The sequence below is a fragment of the Drosophila kikkawai genome, chromosome 2L (genome assembly GCF_030179895.1).
Source record: "Drosophila kikkawai strain 14028-0561.14 chromosome 2L, DkikHiC1v2, whole genome shotgun sequence".
NCBI classification, from domain to species: Eukaryota; Metazoa; Arthropoda; class Insecta; order Diptera; family Drosophilidae; genus Drosophila; species Drosophila kikkawai.
The window spans coordinates 6,065,150-6,079,249 of NC_091728.1; the positions used below are offsets into that span (position 1 = coordinate 6,065,150).

Consider the following 14,100-nt stretch of genomic DNA (forward strand, 5'->3'; position numbering starts at 1 on the left):
TCTCTGGTTTCTGGTAATTTGCCAGGCAAATGTCTGCTGGAGTCAAAAGCCAAAACTTGGCAACCGCAGGAGCGGCAACTCGAGCAGCTGTCAAAACCTATAGACGATATGAAGTGGATACATCACTGCCTCCAGACTGGGGCTGGGAGGCTACAGGATATGGAGTGGTAAGGACACAGTGGAAGCGAGTAATGGCAAAAGGATTTGCCCAAATGGATCCCCGACTGCATTACACACATGCTGCGGCTAGAAAGATATGCAAATCTTTTGCGTAACTGGAAATGTCAAGTTAATTCTGGAAACAGGAAATTAGCACGACAAAACCAAAGTCAAAATTTGTGTAAATATATATTAAACTGCAGGGTATTTAGGTACTAGGATTCAACCTTTCTTTCTTGCTGTGTAATTTACTTATTTTAATAAATCCAAGCCCTTGCCAAATTGCTTTATTTCTGTAGTATTTCAACCATTCCCCATCTGTAATTTAGCATTTCCTCTGCTGTCAGCACAATCCTGTTACTCAGCTTGAGCGGCATTTTACGCTCCAACGCCTTTTAGCAGAAATTCCTTCGCATTTGGGGCTGCACTTAAAACGATTTTCAATCGCCATTCAAGCGAAAATAAGTCAAGTAAAGTGACCTTTCGACTGAACTTGAATAAATCGCATAATGGCAATATGGCCAAGAGCAGCGGTCCGAAAGGGGTTTACTGCCAATTCCGCACTTTTAGCTGCACCCAGTCTCCTCTCACTCAACACGCCCGCAGAAGTATGCTAAACACGTGCCAAACTGTTTTTGTGGAAAATCAAATTATCAGCAAATTTATTTAATGCATAACACCGGAGTTGACCGTCGGGGCCACCGCAAACAAGAACAAAAAAAATGTATATATTGCCCAAAATAAATACGTTTTACACGCGCAATTAGCGAGGCTCCGGGGCAAACGCAAAAGCGACCAGAAAAGCCATTGGAAATTAATCGAAATCAATGGCAATTTTCCGCGGTATTTTCGGTTGAATTTTGCACTGAAAAGTTTTGTGTGTGCCGCCCACATAACCGAAAATTGGCGTCGACAATGCTAAACCGCAGATGCTTTCAATTTTGTGCAACATAAATGTGTATCAATAGACCATTATCATGCTAATGGCAAATTCTTTCGCTCGACCATAAACCAAAATAAACTATTTCGACTTTGGGGCTCCCACCTGAACTTAAATTGGCAAATCAATTTAACATATAAACGCCTACGAGAGCAGCAGCAGAAACTTTTCAAGTACCGAGGGCTCAAGCACATTTAATGTAGCATAAGAGCCAAGTTTAGAAGTTTCACAGGACGAACAACATGGCAGCAAGTATTCAGGAAGCCACATCTTGTTTGCCTCTTTGCCCCCGTCGGTATTTCGAAATTCAGCCAGCCCGGCTTGATGAACTGTAAATGAACTTTGTGTTTGAATTCGATTTAGTTTTATTGCAACATGCTTGAACAGCACTCCATCCAGGACTCGCTTGGACAGGACACCGACATGTGTTTGCCAAGAGCGAGAGCGAGAGTATCCGGCCTGGGGTTGCGTACCAAAAGTTGTGGCATTAAATAGCAGCAGCTGCAATTTGTGGCCGATGATACGTCCAATGTACACTTAATATCGCAGCTTACAAGAATGGGAATGCAATATTGGTTTGTTCGACAATGTAGAGAGCATTTCCTACTCCTAGAACATATAATCGGAAGGATTTAGCAGACTAAAGTCAGCAACAAATGTGTAGTTCATTTTTTAAAGGTAAACATTTTACAGAGCCAACTTTTAGGCTTTTCTCTGAAGTTTAAGGGGAAAAGAAAGCTACTTCTTCTACCAGCTCAGCTTCAGATTTAATTACTTGCTTAAAACAAGATATTTTTTATAGTTAAAGTCACCTTTAAAATGCCACTCTGCGTATGCGTGATATTCCTCAATAAAGCCATCAGTATGAAATCACAAAACGCAAACAGCTGTCATTGCCAGCAGTCATGTGAATTAAATGACGCACACCGTTTGCAGTTATGTGCTTTTATAAATTTCCCACTTAATATTCACGACAATCCAACCGATTTTCACACAACCAACAACAAATGAAGATTGACGAGCTGACAATTAATCCAGCAATCGGACTGCAATTTTATTTCCCCTCCGAAACTATATACAAACATAATTCGCATAAAACTTATCGGTCAAAAGCAGACCCCCAGCTTCATCTGCATCAACTTCACTTTTTATTTACATATCCATTAAGTCAACACGGCGTAAAGAGAGCAAGCAAGGTAAAAGAAAAGCTACGAAAAAAACGAGGTGGAAAATTTACTGAAACAAAGTAAACACGAATTTGCAATTTGGTATAAAATTTCCACTGCGACCGCTGCACAAATTGCTAATTCGCTGAAAACTTTCAGTTGACACAAGAAATTTGTGTGAATACATTTTTTATGCGCCTCCTTTGGACGCTGCCTTGGAAATAAGTGAGTGAGTATGAAAGAGAGAGGACTATTTAAATAAAAAGAGATAGCAAGTGCTAAGTCAACAGCTAGGGAAACTCAAGTGTGGCTGAATTTCCACTAGATGATTTCCGCTTTTCTTTGGGGCACATTGATTTATGGCTTACTTTGAAGTAAAATAATAAATATCGAATTTGTATAACTTTCATATTATATGCATAAAAAAATTCCCTAAATTGTGTATAACGAATTATTGCATCAAAACTTGTCTGCCAAACTAAGCTCTTCCAAAAGAATGACAAGCAATAGTGACATGTTGCTGACAGACTGAAGAAAACTTTTCCTAGACTTAACAACTTATTCTTAGATGCTATTATTTAATCAACTTGATAAGATTTGTGACAAATATCTGAATCTGTTGACTTTGTAAGATAGGGTATCTTTATCTTAAACATAATTATGGCACATTTTGATAGCAGTTACTACAAATTGTTATCATAAACCTCCATGGGAGGCGTGACTAACGATTTATTGGATTTCCCCTGCCATTTTCGCTCCACTATTTGTACTTGTGAATGAAATCAGTTGTTATCTGTTCGTTTACGTTACGCTTTGTTGGTCTTATCAAAATCAAAGCAAATCGAGTCCAAGCGTTGACATTTTGTAAATATTTGAACGCCACTCGACAACGAGTGGGAACTCGAAGAGGCTTTTGGCTTTGCACAAAGTAAGTCCGGTAGGGTGTTTGCTCTTACCATTGATAATCCGCAAGGGATGCTGAAAGGGTATTCCCCTGAAACACAGCTTGGCCAGTTACAGAGCATAAATCACAAAGGAAATGCATTTATCTTAAGCCACTGATGCATTGGTTGTTATTAATACATGCGATTGATAAATAACCCAGCACTAAATTAAAAGTGTCAACCGAGGGAAGCTTATTCCCTTCTCTCTGCTGGATTTTCGACAACAAAGCATTTGACATTAGTTGAGATTTTCAATGCTTTCCTCTTCCCCTCTCCCCGTCTTGCTTTCCTCGGCGTTGAAAACGTGTCAAATGGAGCGGGAAAATCGAGAGGGCGGGGAAATAGAAAGCAGATTGGCTCGGTGCAGCCATAGAAAGGCATCTACATCATTACCATGACGCCGGGTCTAAACTGTTTGCAGCTCGGCACTTGGTCAAACTCTTGGGTACAAAGTTCGCCAAATTGCAAAATGCCAAGCGAAAGGCAGAAAATTCGCAAAAAAAAAAAAGAAAATGGTGAAAAGGGCAGCGTTGAAAGAATCGTTTTAAATGCCGCTCAAGGTTCGTTTCTGAGTCGCTTTCGATTTGATTTTTCCTCATGCACGTTTTACATGTTACGCATTTATGCTGAACGTCTATTTTTACATTTTAATTAGATAACAACCATAACCCAGACAAGCTAAGCCCTGCGGTGGCGCCAGTTGGGAAAATCAATTCTTCAGGGGCTTGACTCACGGGGGAAAACTGCTTTGGAAAAAAGAACAAGCAGGAATGCAGTAGATATTGCTTATAAATATGACAATTTATTACTAATAATATAGTGTGCTAACAAGTGATATATTTATTTATCTTAGCAGAACCACAAATTGACATATTTCTATATGGTATACATTTATAAAATTAATTTTAATAATTTAAATTATAAAGTTAAGAAAGCAGAATAACTTGTCTCTTCATAAGAAACTTCTAACACAGATTATTACTATTACCATGAAAAGGATATAAGAAAGAGAGCTAGTTTCGGTAAGCCGAAGTTCGTATGCAGTTTGATCGAATTGAAAATCAATCGTACCTAATATCTTACTTATTTTTAATTGCTAATAAAAATGTACTTCCCTTTTCTCTTCCTATAAGCAATATCTACTGTACTGTACTGCGATCATGATATAATTGCCTTGAGAGTAAGGTAGTATAATAGTAAAGTTCCAGGCACCGATTTCACCATTAATTTTGACTCATGGCAATTGTTGTGCAAAAAAGTACAAACAGAAATACCTCCCAGTCACACCCACCCACTGCCATCATGGCTTAATACCTTGAGAGAAGGTCGGTAAATATCGCAGAAAGCACTGCCCTACTTTGGTTTACAATCGTGACTCAGGGCAGATGGAAGAATATGGATATGGATATGGCATTCAATTGGAGCTATTATCTGTCGGCGAGGTTTGTCAACAAAAAAGTCGAAGAACGTGCAGGAATGCAAGTTCATTTTCGTAACTTGATTTGAACTAATGAATGAAAGGAAGCCGCTTATGGCTTAATAAATTCACAAACATTTTTAAACAAAATTAAACAATAAAGTAAAAGTTTCCTCGAAATGTATGTATATTTATTTTTAAATATATTTGATTTAACAAGATGTATTTTAATAAAAACGTTTATTTAAGCCTACTATTGGTTTATGTATAATATTTTGAATCTTATTAACCCGTTCAATATCATTTTAAGCAGTTTACTCAATGATGCCGCCAAGTCAGCCTCTGTTTTGTACCTATCCCCGTTCGCATCCGTGTCACTTCCCTTGGGGAACTACGCCGAAGCTCGCCTCAACTGTTGAATTCAATAACGACACCTGATCCAGATCCCCAGTTGGGCAAACAAGGGCATTAGGAAGTGGGCCTGACTGGGAGGCGGCAGGCGGCAGAGCAGCGAATCGTGGCGAAACTTTGGCCGGGAGAAGGGCAAAACTTATTTGCTTCGAAATTACGTGTCGCCAAAGTTGGCCGAGGGGACATTATACAATTTATATGCACGTATTGCGCTCTATCCAAGATGAAATGTCGAGGCTGCGGCTGAAGCCCTGGCAGAACCTCCTGGCTGCTCATCAACATCATCAACGAGAATGTAATTACATTTTCCCGATTCATGACAGTTTTGCATAACCAAGCGCCCCGCTTCCTGCCGCAGCCTCCTGTCTGGGATATTGCGTTCATTAATGAGGCAGGCGCGAGAATGGCAGCCACAAAAGCCGATCTGAGCCAAGGATATGGGGTTCAGGAATCTGGACGTTGCAATCTCCGGACCAAGCTGACTTGCGAGCAAACCATCAAGGAAATTCCATTTAAAATCTATTTAAAAATCAGCGCATTCTCCTTATCAACATAAAGGATAGCCATGAAAGGAAAAGGGGCCGCGAGCTCATTAGATACCTTAATAAAATTATAAATATAGGGGGACTTTTATTCTGTGAAATGTTAATTATTTTACACAGTCACACCCATAAGGAAATGATGTATGTACTGGCAAAATATGTGCAAAAACATAGGGTGATAAGGAGTCAATCGCCCCGAGCGTTTCAAGTTTGTCTAGTATACAAAACAATAAGATTATTAATACTTTTTCAGGGTCTTTTTTAATATGTAGGTGCTGATTACATCATAAATATATAAATAATATTTAATTAAAATACATTACAAATATATAATAATCATATTTGAAACCGCATAACAGGAGTCATAGTTACGATATCGAAACTTCTTTTCCTTGAACTTGCCCTCTTCAGGGGCTCGATAAGAATTTCAAATTACACATACAGCATTTTTTAAGTTTTAAAAAGGCTTTAGTATCATTAATGGTTTTTCCAGCTGGAATTTTTAAGTAGCTTTATGTTTTTTTTTATGATTTCTTAAGCAACTAGCAGAATCTTAACTAAAACTCCCAAAGCCCACTACCAATATTTACGCTATTTTATCTTTGGCAATGATGCGCGTCACATTAGCTCTCTTTTAAATAGCTTCAAGACCAAATTGCCGGCACGTCACGCCCGGAGATTAGTCAGCATTTGTCGGTTTGTTGGAACCCCACAATTGCGACTGTTCACCGAGTTCCGTCCAGTTGGCTTGGCGGAAAATCAACTGATAAGGAAATCTGGGCAGGTCTCATAAAAGCAGTCGCTGAGCCCCAGACGACTTCAGTTTCCACCGACAAGTGCCAGCGCCAGCGCAGAATTTTTTTTTAAATTTAAATAAACGATAAAAAATTAAGTGAATTTTAACGAAGTGTCAAGCCGAAATTAAGGAAAACAGCAAAATGAGTGTTCAACAAGTAAGGATAAAATGGAAATCCCTAAATTGATTATTAAAGATTTATGAAAAGAGTGTTCTTAACAAAAGTGAGTGTTGGTACTGAAATACCCTTTTATAATTTTCAGTTTGAGCGTGAAGTTCTTGATGCCCACAATAAATATCGGGCTATGCACGGTGCCAAGCCTTTGACGCTTAATCCCAAACTGAATCAATTGGCCACTGAATGGGCCAAGGTAAGGAGTATCCCACATAATCCAATAACCTACAAATATATAACCTATATGAACCCTATTGTTCAGTATTTGCTGGCCAGAAATTGCATGCAACATCGCCCAAATAGCGGCTATGGCGAGAATATATACATGGCTTCCGGTGGCAATCTAGGAGGCGCCGATGCAGTTAGATCCTGGTACGAAGAAGTCTCTGAATACCAATGGCACTCTCCCTCATTCCAATTCAATACTGGGCACTTCACTCAGGTGGTGTGGAAGGGCTCTATAGAGCTGGGAGTCGGGTTTGCCAAAAGGTAACTCAGCGTGCAATCCTAACAATATTTTAGAATTCAATGTAAACTTTTCTTCAGGGGAAGTACCATTTTTGTGGTGTGCAACTATAATCCGCCAGGCAACTACAACAATATGTTCCGCGAGAATGTAGCCCCGCGAAGTCGCTGAATAATAGTGCTAGTTTATAAAAGAAAATCATTCCAAAGAGAAAACACCAAGACAGAAAAATAATTATGTATTTTTATGCCTGCTTACATTCCTTAAAAAGAAACAGTATCAACATTAAGCCAAAGAAATAAGAAAGATTTTAAGAGCAAACTATATCTTTACTGTAATAAATAAAAAAAGAAAATGTATATATGTAAGAGATATCTGAAAGATTTTAAACTGCATTTTTATTGGTGAACTTTTAAAAAAATTTTCAAAATATACTTGAAGCCTTTTTGATCGAAGTTACACTTTTTAAAAGGTATTCTCTAAAACATGGAATACAAAATAAAATATATTCTATCATGTATAATTTCTATAATTCCTTCTAAGTTTAATTTAAAATCAATAAATACGACAATTATTATACACTTTATTTAAGATTAATAAATGTGCCTATGAATTGTAACACACGATACAAATAGATGACAATCTTGAATACATTTCCCACTCTCCAATCCTAAAATAGGCTACTTGATTCAATTACTCCTCGATGGTGCAGAGTGTGGGACGAGGGCGAGATCCTGTGATTCCTGCGGCACTGCCGCTTGAGTATCCTTTTGCGGGTAACTTCTGATTGCCGCTTCTGCTGCTGCCGACACCATCGCAGCTATCTGAAGAATGGGCATAGGAACTAGAAGGATTCAAGACGGCGGATGCTGGGCCCTTAGGCTTATTCCGATGCCTCGGCTGCTGGCGATGGACGTAGATGCCGCTCCGACGGAGTTTGCGATATAGCGAGATATACTTTCCCGCTGTCGTTGTCCTCGGAACGATGCACTGTTCACAGAAGGTGGTCTTGCTCCTGGCCGCCTCACTCAGCGGAGCATGGCCCAGAGCCTGCAGAAAGGCCAGAACGAATGCATAACAGTTGTGGGTCTCCTCCGCGTAACTGGCAATGGACCATCGAACAGTCTGGGCGCAAATCTATCAAAGCAAGAGGGAAGGGTGCAGTATGAAAGCTTAGGGATTTGCATAGAGTTTCGGTAGGGTGGCTCTATCTAGTCTTTATAGAATTACAATAAAGATTTTAATTGAACTTTAATTGTTGCATTTCTTGTTTCAATGTTTATATTTTAATTAAAATAACCAATCGAAACACATCGAATCACCCTAGTCTTGTAGACTGTACATTAGGGACTCACCTGCTGCAGCACCTCGTCCCAAAAGTCGTGCCACGGTTCTGGGACATCCCCAACCAGCAGGGACTGCCGCCACTCCGGCGGATTATCATCACGGCGATGCCGCCGCAGACCAATGCGATCGAACTCCACGATGTCGCCGCCGGATGTGGTCACTGCGATATGCAAATCGGTGGCGTTGCTGTAATCGCTGCGGAAACACAACGCATCAAAAATATATTCCTGCCATGGAAGATATTCCCAGCAAACCCCCTTTCAAAAATGCAAAAAAAAAAGTGTTATTCGGTGGAAATTTGGTGGAAATTTGCTTTGGCCTGGCCATCGGATATTGTTGGGGATTCTGGTTCTGGAATAAATCGAGTGAAGCCGCTTGGAATAGTCGGTTTCAATTGCTGGATTTTGATAGCAGGTAGGAAAAATCCACGGTCTATGAAATGTGTAAAATCTAATTTTATTTCTGGTTATTCAACCAAAAAGGAAGGCTCACTCCTTGAAAACTTTATGGTACAAATTTAAGCCAAAACTCTCCCAGATTTGTTTCAAACAGTGTCCGCAACTAATAAAAGCATTTGTTTGATTTGTTCGAGGATTTGAATGTCAGCAGATGCTGTGAATACACGTATCCTGGCATATCCTGGCCGTTGGCCATTGTGGCCGATCCTGTACGGGGCTACTCACTTGAGAAAATCGCCAGTGGAGGGACGCAAGACAATGGCGCACGGATGCTGTGTGGCCCGCACAAAGGGATATGGCAGACGGAAGGGCAGGAGCAGGAGGCGTGGCTTCTGTTCGCTCCTGTCTAGTTCCGCTTTTAGATCCGCATCCGCTCTCGCACTCGCACTTGCACTATCATCCGCATCCGCATTGACGTCCACATCCACATCCGCGTCCAGTGGCTCATTGCAATGGGGACAAATGTGCGGCAAAGTGAAGCAAAAAACTTTTACGTAGCAGTGATGAAAACAGAGAATGCCCGGATCCGAGGTAATTGTGGCTGTACTTGTCGTTGCCAACATGGCGCCGTGTGGTTGTCTATACAGGGGGAAAAAAAAAGATTATAAATTTATTGTTATCAATTATCAATTGGGATTTTAATTCAATATGGAGAAGATCCCTCGAATTGTAATTTATTCATTTATTTATTTACTTTTTATTTTGGGTAAAAATATTTGAGTATTTAGTTTCATTTTAAAATGATTCCATAAACTATTTTAACGACTTTTCATTTAAATAAATATAATATAACTTGAACTTACTTTTAAATTCTACCGAATGGATTACCAGAAATAGGAATTTTTCCTAGTGCAATGGGTCCAACTCCTGGATCCTGTTTCCTAGATCCTGACTCCTGGTCTCACACTTCTTTTGCCTTCCCTCTCCCTCTCTTTGGCTCGCACGCTCCTGGCGCCCGTATTATAATTGATACACTTTGTCTATAGTACCACTCGCCTCAACGCCATCCCATCTACATCGTTCTGGTGCTCGTCCCTGCGGCCTCCTGTCTTTTGGTGCTTGCGGTTTTCGGCCAGGCCTGAAACGAAACGAGAGGTAACGAAAAATTCTTGTAAATAAGCCGAAACCCAGACGAAGTTGCTACCCAAAGCGGTTTGCCCGGCACATTTCATTTCTGCGGTCAAAGAGGAGTTGGGACAGGGCATTAGAGGAGCTGGAACAAAAACTGGTCAGCTCTATGCGGTATTTGTCATCATTATTAGCCTGCGTGCTTTTTTAAAGGATATTTAAAAGGTTTCTGGTGTTGCAGCTGTAACAAATGGCCTAGGAAAGTAAGAAGTCGAAAGTATTACAATTTTAGATATTATTTTAGAAAATAAAGCAAATGCCTCTCACTCGTTTATGAATTCAGAGAAAGGCTTACTTAATATATTTTGTCCTTATGTTCTGTATTTATTTTTGAATTCAAAGAAAACCATTTTTTAAACAACTCATCGCCAATGTAACTGTAATAAGTCCTATCGATGTTTAAAATATAACTATGGTATATTTATAATTTTATATTAATTTTTTGCACGTTTCTATATTGTAAAATTGTTTACAATTATATAAAAAACAAATCAATACAATTTCAGGCTTGTAACCTTCAATGTTTATTGCTTTGCTAAATAATACAAATCCTCACTTTTCAAAACAACAAAATCAATTTAAAAATAATTGAACTTTCGTTTTGGCCTTCTCAAATTGCGCCTGTAGACTACAGGAAAAGTTTGCGTGTCCCCAAAAATTAGTCCCCTTCAAGCCAATTAAAGCAACAACGTTGAAAACGTCTACCAACCCTTCTCAACTGGCCAAAAAGAAATCGGTTCTAACAAAAAATAAACACCCCCTCACAATTTCCGCACCCTCAGCCAAGTGAGCCTCCTCAATCAATTAAAATCGTAGAAAAGCGCCATGGAAAAGCCACCCCCGCCAGCAGTCACATGTTGGCCAGCAAAGAAAGCCGGCTGACAGCCAAAAGCGGGCCAACACACAAAAACGTAAACAAACCGGCAAAATGCAAAAGTCACCACCGGCACAAGGAAAATGAGGAAAACTCACCAAAAAATCGTCAGACAAATTGCCCAAAAAACACCTAAGAGAGAGAGAGAGCGCTACGAAGAGAGCCAGGGAAATTCCGGAAAGCAGAGGTGGAAAATGCATAATTCACGAGTGCGGAATTTCCCCGGCTCGTCGGGAGCTCGGCTACCACAAGGGGGACGATGGCTCGAAGGAAGCTCGAGGCGAACCAGTTGACGGCGAGCCGTGCGAGCAGACGGTCGTGTTTCAGTCGCAGTTCCTCGAGGCAAGTGTCCCGAGGCCCCATCGCATAGTAAATCATCATCATTAGTGCAACCATATATAGTGTTTGAGAAAATCAAAAGAGCAAACGTATAAAAACTGTGCAAGTACGAATAAAAACGTGGCATTATCCTGACAAACCAAACCAGAGAAAACCCTAAGCCAAGCTAAAATAAAAATCCACTAACAAACGGTCGCCAAGTGAAGTTGTTTACAACTTGCGGTCAGGACTTTTTCGAATTTTCAGAGGTTTTTCGTGTTAGTTTGTGTGGTTTTCCGCCCTCGCCCCCAAGTCCTGTGTGTTTGTGTTGTGCTGCTGCAAAGTGGAAGACGCCATGGCAACACATTGCTAATCGATGACGTGACCAAAAACAACAAAGAATACAAAAGCAAACCACAAAACACAACAAACCAAAAAAAAAATAATAATAATAAAGGAGCGAAAACAGGACACCCCTCTTCACACTTGGGATAACACAAGGATAATGACCATAAACTGATTTGGTATGTGGCAATCAACATTTTGACAGCAGAGAGCCCTTAAATTTCGGCCAACTGATAAAACCAAAAATGTATTTTTGATAGCCAAAAGGGCGAAAGCATTTAAGCTTCTTAACTGTTCTGGCAAACCTCTTTTATTTTGCCGACAGAGATATGTTTGGCAGGCGAATGAAAGTTGACATTCCGCAAACAAGCCCGGAGAGCAACTTTGTCTATTCAGAAATTGCCAAAGGACATAAATTATTTCAACTTTTCTGCCACTCGTCCGCCACTCACTAGCTCTTAACCCAATTAGTGGGCGTGGCTCTTGTGCGAAATTAAAATGTTTACTTGGCCAACTTGCCAAAAAAATAAAAAAAACATAAACCAAACTATCCTTGCAACTTTCTGTGACAGATTAAGTGGATAATTTTCTGAAATGGGTCGCCAAGGGTTAAATATAATGAAAAATATAATATGCGACAGAAAAACTTTATAAAAATTTAACATTTTTAGCTGCTCTGTCAATATACTTTTTGTTTAGTTTTGAGAAACTTAAAAACTTAGTTTAAATTTTTTTTAAGAGAAAAGAACTTTGAAAGAAAACTTTATTATTAGAACTTTCAGCAGCTTTCATGTTTGTAGTTTGCATAGCTTTTTTCATTTTCAAAAGATTTTCTTTTTTAATATGTTAAAATAATTTATATAAAATAGTAATTCAAATAAATGCCTTTTCTTGATGACAATAATGCAGCTAGACATTGTGTAAATGAGAGCAAAGACAAATATTTAATATTTACTTTTCGTAAAAGCTTCACAAAACACATTTTGCCAAAATTAATTTTGTTTTGTTTGTATCCAAAAATCTCCCTTGCTTTAAGTCATGAGTTAGCCAGATAAATAACCAAGAGTAAACATAAAATGCCCAAAATAAATAGTTGAATTTGAGTTTAAAGCTCTGACTGAATTTTGTTTCGAAAGAAAGAAAACGTGGAAAACAAGCAGGATAACAAATGCAATAAAGGATGTGACAACAGGCCTTGGGAGACACGAAAAGAAAGTAACCAGAGGTAGAAGGACGATAGCAGCAACAATTTGGGACAAATCCAAATAAACTTTATCTTCATGTTGTTTGCCAACTTGAATTAAACACGCCCCCAACACACATGAAAAAAAATAGTCAGCGAAAATCTCAAAGAGTTGCGAGAAATGAAATTACAACTTGCATCCTGTTCCGGATTTCTTTCTTATTTTTTGCCCAGTCACTTGGCCAGGACCTTCAAAAGGAATTGTTTGGCCAAGGCAAACACAGAAAAGCCAGCAACAAGAAAGTACGAAAAAAAAATGGCTGAAATCAAGTTAAGTTTACAAAATTTTAGTGCACTCTCAAAAGCAGAAAGAACACTCCGAAGATCATAAAAATAAGGAATGAAGCATTTACAGGGCATAAGGCATTTTAAAAATGCAGAAGCCAAGGGAAAAAATCAGGACTCAACACTTTATTTTTTGGTTAACTTCGTTCACGCAGAGCAGGCGCAAAAATTGTGGACATAAATCATAAAATATTTCCAAAGAGAGAATTTCAAATGCACTGAAATTCTGGAAGCTGTTTTATTTTAATATTTAAATATTATTTACATAAATATTTGAACTAGAGTCTTAGGAGATTCAATGGATATTTTAATTTTGATATTATTAGAAAAAGTTCTGGAACTATTTTACTATTTTAATTTTAAATTCAAAGGATGTACTCATTAATTTCTTGATTTTTCTTCATTTTTCTTTATTTAAGAAACTCTTTTATGACATATCCTTTTCCAACTCAATTACTTTTCAAACATCTCCCCTTGCAAGGGCATCCAAGAGACCAGTGAATAATTAAGAGTGAGAAAGAACCGAGGCTGCCAGGAGTGGCTGCCAGTAAGTAAATTTAACAGCAACGACTGACAGTAAAAATTGCTCAAAATTTTATTGTCCAACGCTTTCCCCTTTTCTTCACGCTTTACGTCCTTATTTTTTATGCTTTCTTTTGTTTGAGTTTTTTGTTTTTTTTCCCCTTTTTTTTTTTTTTTGGTTCGCAGCTGGTGACGCAGGATATAAATTACAGTGGGAACAATAAGAGCAACAACAGCAGCCGCTACAACAAGTGTTTGGTGAATTAATAACAAAACGGTGACAATAACGACAAAGTTGAGAATCCTGAAGGGCCGCAGCCCCAAATGAAATAAGCCGAGTTGACAACTTTGAAAGCGGCTTGCAGTGGGCCCAAAGAGGAACTCAAAATTCCCTGCAATGCGTGAATTAATTCAGCAGACACGAGACCCTCACACACGCGATGCGAGCGGAGTTTTTTTGGGGCAAAAGGCCAGGTGCGTGCTGTAAAAATTACAAAAGGATCCTAAAGAAAAGTTTACTTTTTTACGCAGCAAACTAACTTTAGAGCAATTACAAAATGCTGC

At 39.0% G+C, this 14,100-nt stretch overlaps 3 protein-coding genes across 9 annotated transcripts in view; 2 read left to right on the plus strand and 1 right to left on the minus strand.

The window, feature by feature from the left end:
- Window positions 1-6,380: 6,380 nt before the first annotated feature.
- LOC108074545 (Golgi-associated plant pathogenesis-related protein 1) lies at window positions 6,381-7,397 on the plus strand. 2 transcript variants are annotated; one of them, XM_017166640.3, is made up of 4 exons: window positions 6,381-6,532; window positions 6,639-6,746; window positions 6,813-6,922; window positions 7,097-7,397. In XM_017166640.3, exons 1-4 carry the CDS (start codon window positions 6,518-6,520, stop codon window positions 7,185-7,187), a joined length of 324 nt encoding a protein of 107 aa, XP_017022129.1. In that variant the 5' UTR covers window positions 6,381-6,517; the 3' UTR covers window positions 7,188-7,397. The 2 variants fall into 2 exon arrangements, with proteins under 2 accessions (XP_017022129.1, XP_017022128.1); XM_017166639.3 differs by having other exon boundaries at window positions 6,382-6,532; window positions 6,813-7,039.
- Window positions 7,398-7,553: 156 nt separating this feature from the next.
- The window catches only part of LOC108074540 (MKRN2 opposite strand protein), a 56,641-nt gene continuing 50,094 nt past the window's right edge, over window positions 7,554-14,100 (minus strand). The window contains exons 1-6 of one of the 5 annotated variants that reach the window (XM_070283264.1): window positions 10,093-10,206; window positions 9,966-10,034; window positions 9,625-9,899; window positions 9,047-9,400; window positions 8,372-8,558; window positions 7,557-8,153 (exon numbers count right to left, since the gene is read on the minus strand). In XM_070283264.1, coding sequence (XP_070139365.1) covers window positions 7,710-8,153; window positions 8,372-8,558; window positions 9,047-9,384 — 969 coding nt within the window. In that variant the 5' untranslated portion in view covers window positions 9,385-9,400; window positions 9,625-9,899; window positions 9,966-10,034; window positions 10,093-10,206 and the 3' untranslated portion in view covers window positions 7,557-7,709. Of the gene's footprint in view, window positions 8,154-8,371; window positions 8,559-9,046; window positions 9,401-9,624; window positions 9,900-9,954; window positions 10,221-14,100 lie in introns of those variants that run through there. The other 4 variants (XM_070283265.1, XM_017166631.3, XM_070283263.1 and 1 more) reach the window with 4 other exon arrangements.
- eys (eyes shut) overlaps window positions 11,143-14,100 on the plus strand; it is a 54,845-nt gene continuing 51,887 nt past the window's right edge. For both annotated transcript variants that reach the window (XM_017166622.3, XM_070283262.1), the window contains exon 1: window positions 11,143-11,665. The gene's annotated coding sequence lies outside the window, so the exon portion shown is untranslated. The remainder of the gene's footprint in view (window positions 11,666-14,100) is intronic.

Excerpts from the sequence above, each read along its gene's own strand:
- LOC108074545 (XM_017166639.3), top strand. Across the intron at positions 6,747-6,812 it reads TGGCCACTGAATGGGCCAAG|TATTTGCTGGCCAGAAATTG; the intron begins GTAAGGAGTATC and ends CCTATTGTTCAG. Across the intron at positions 7,040-7,096 it reads GGAGTCGGGTTTGCCAAAAG|GGGAAGTACCATTTTTGTGG; the intron begins GTAACTCAGCGT and ends ACTTTTCTTCAG.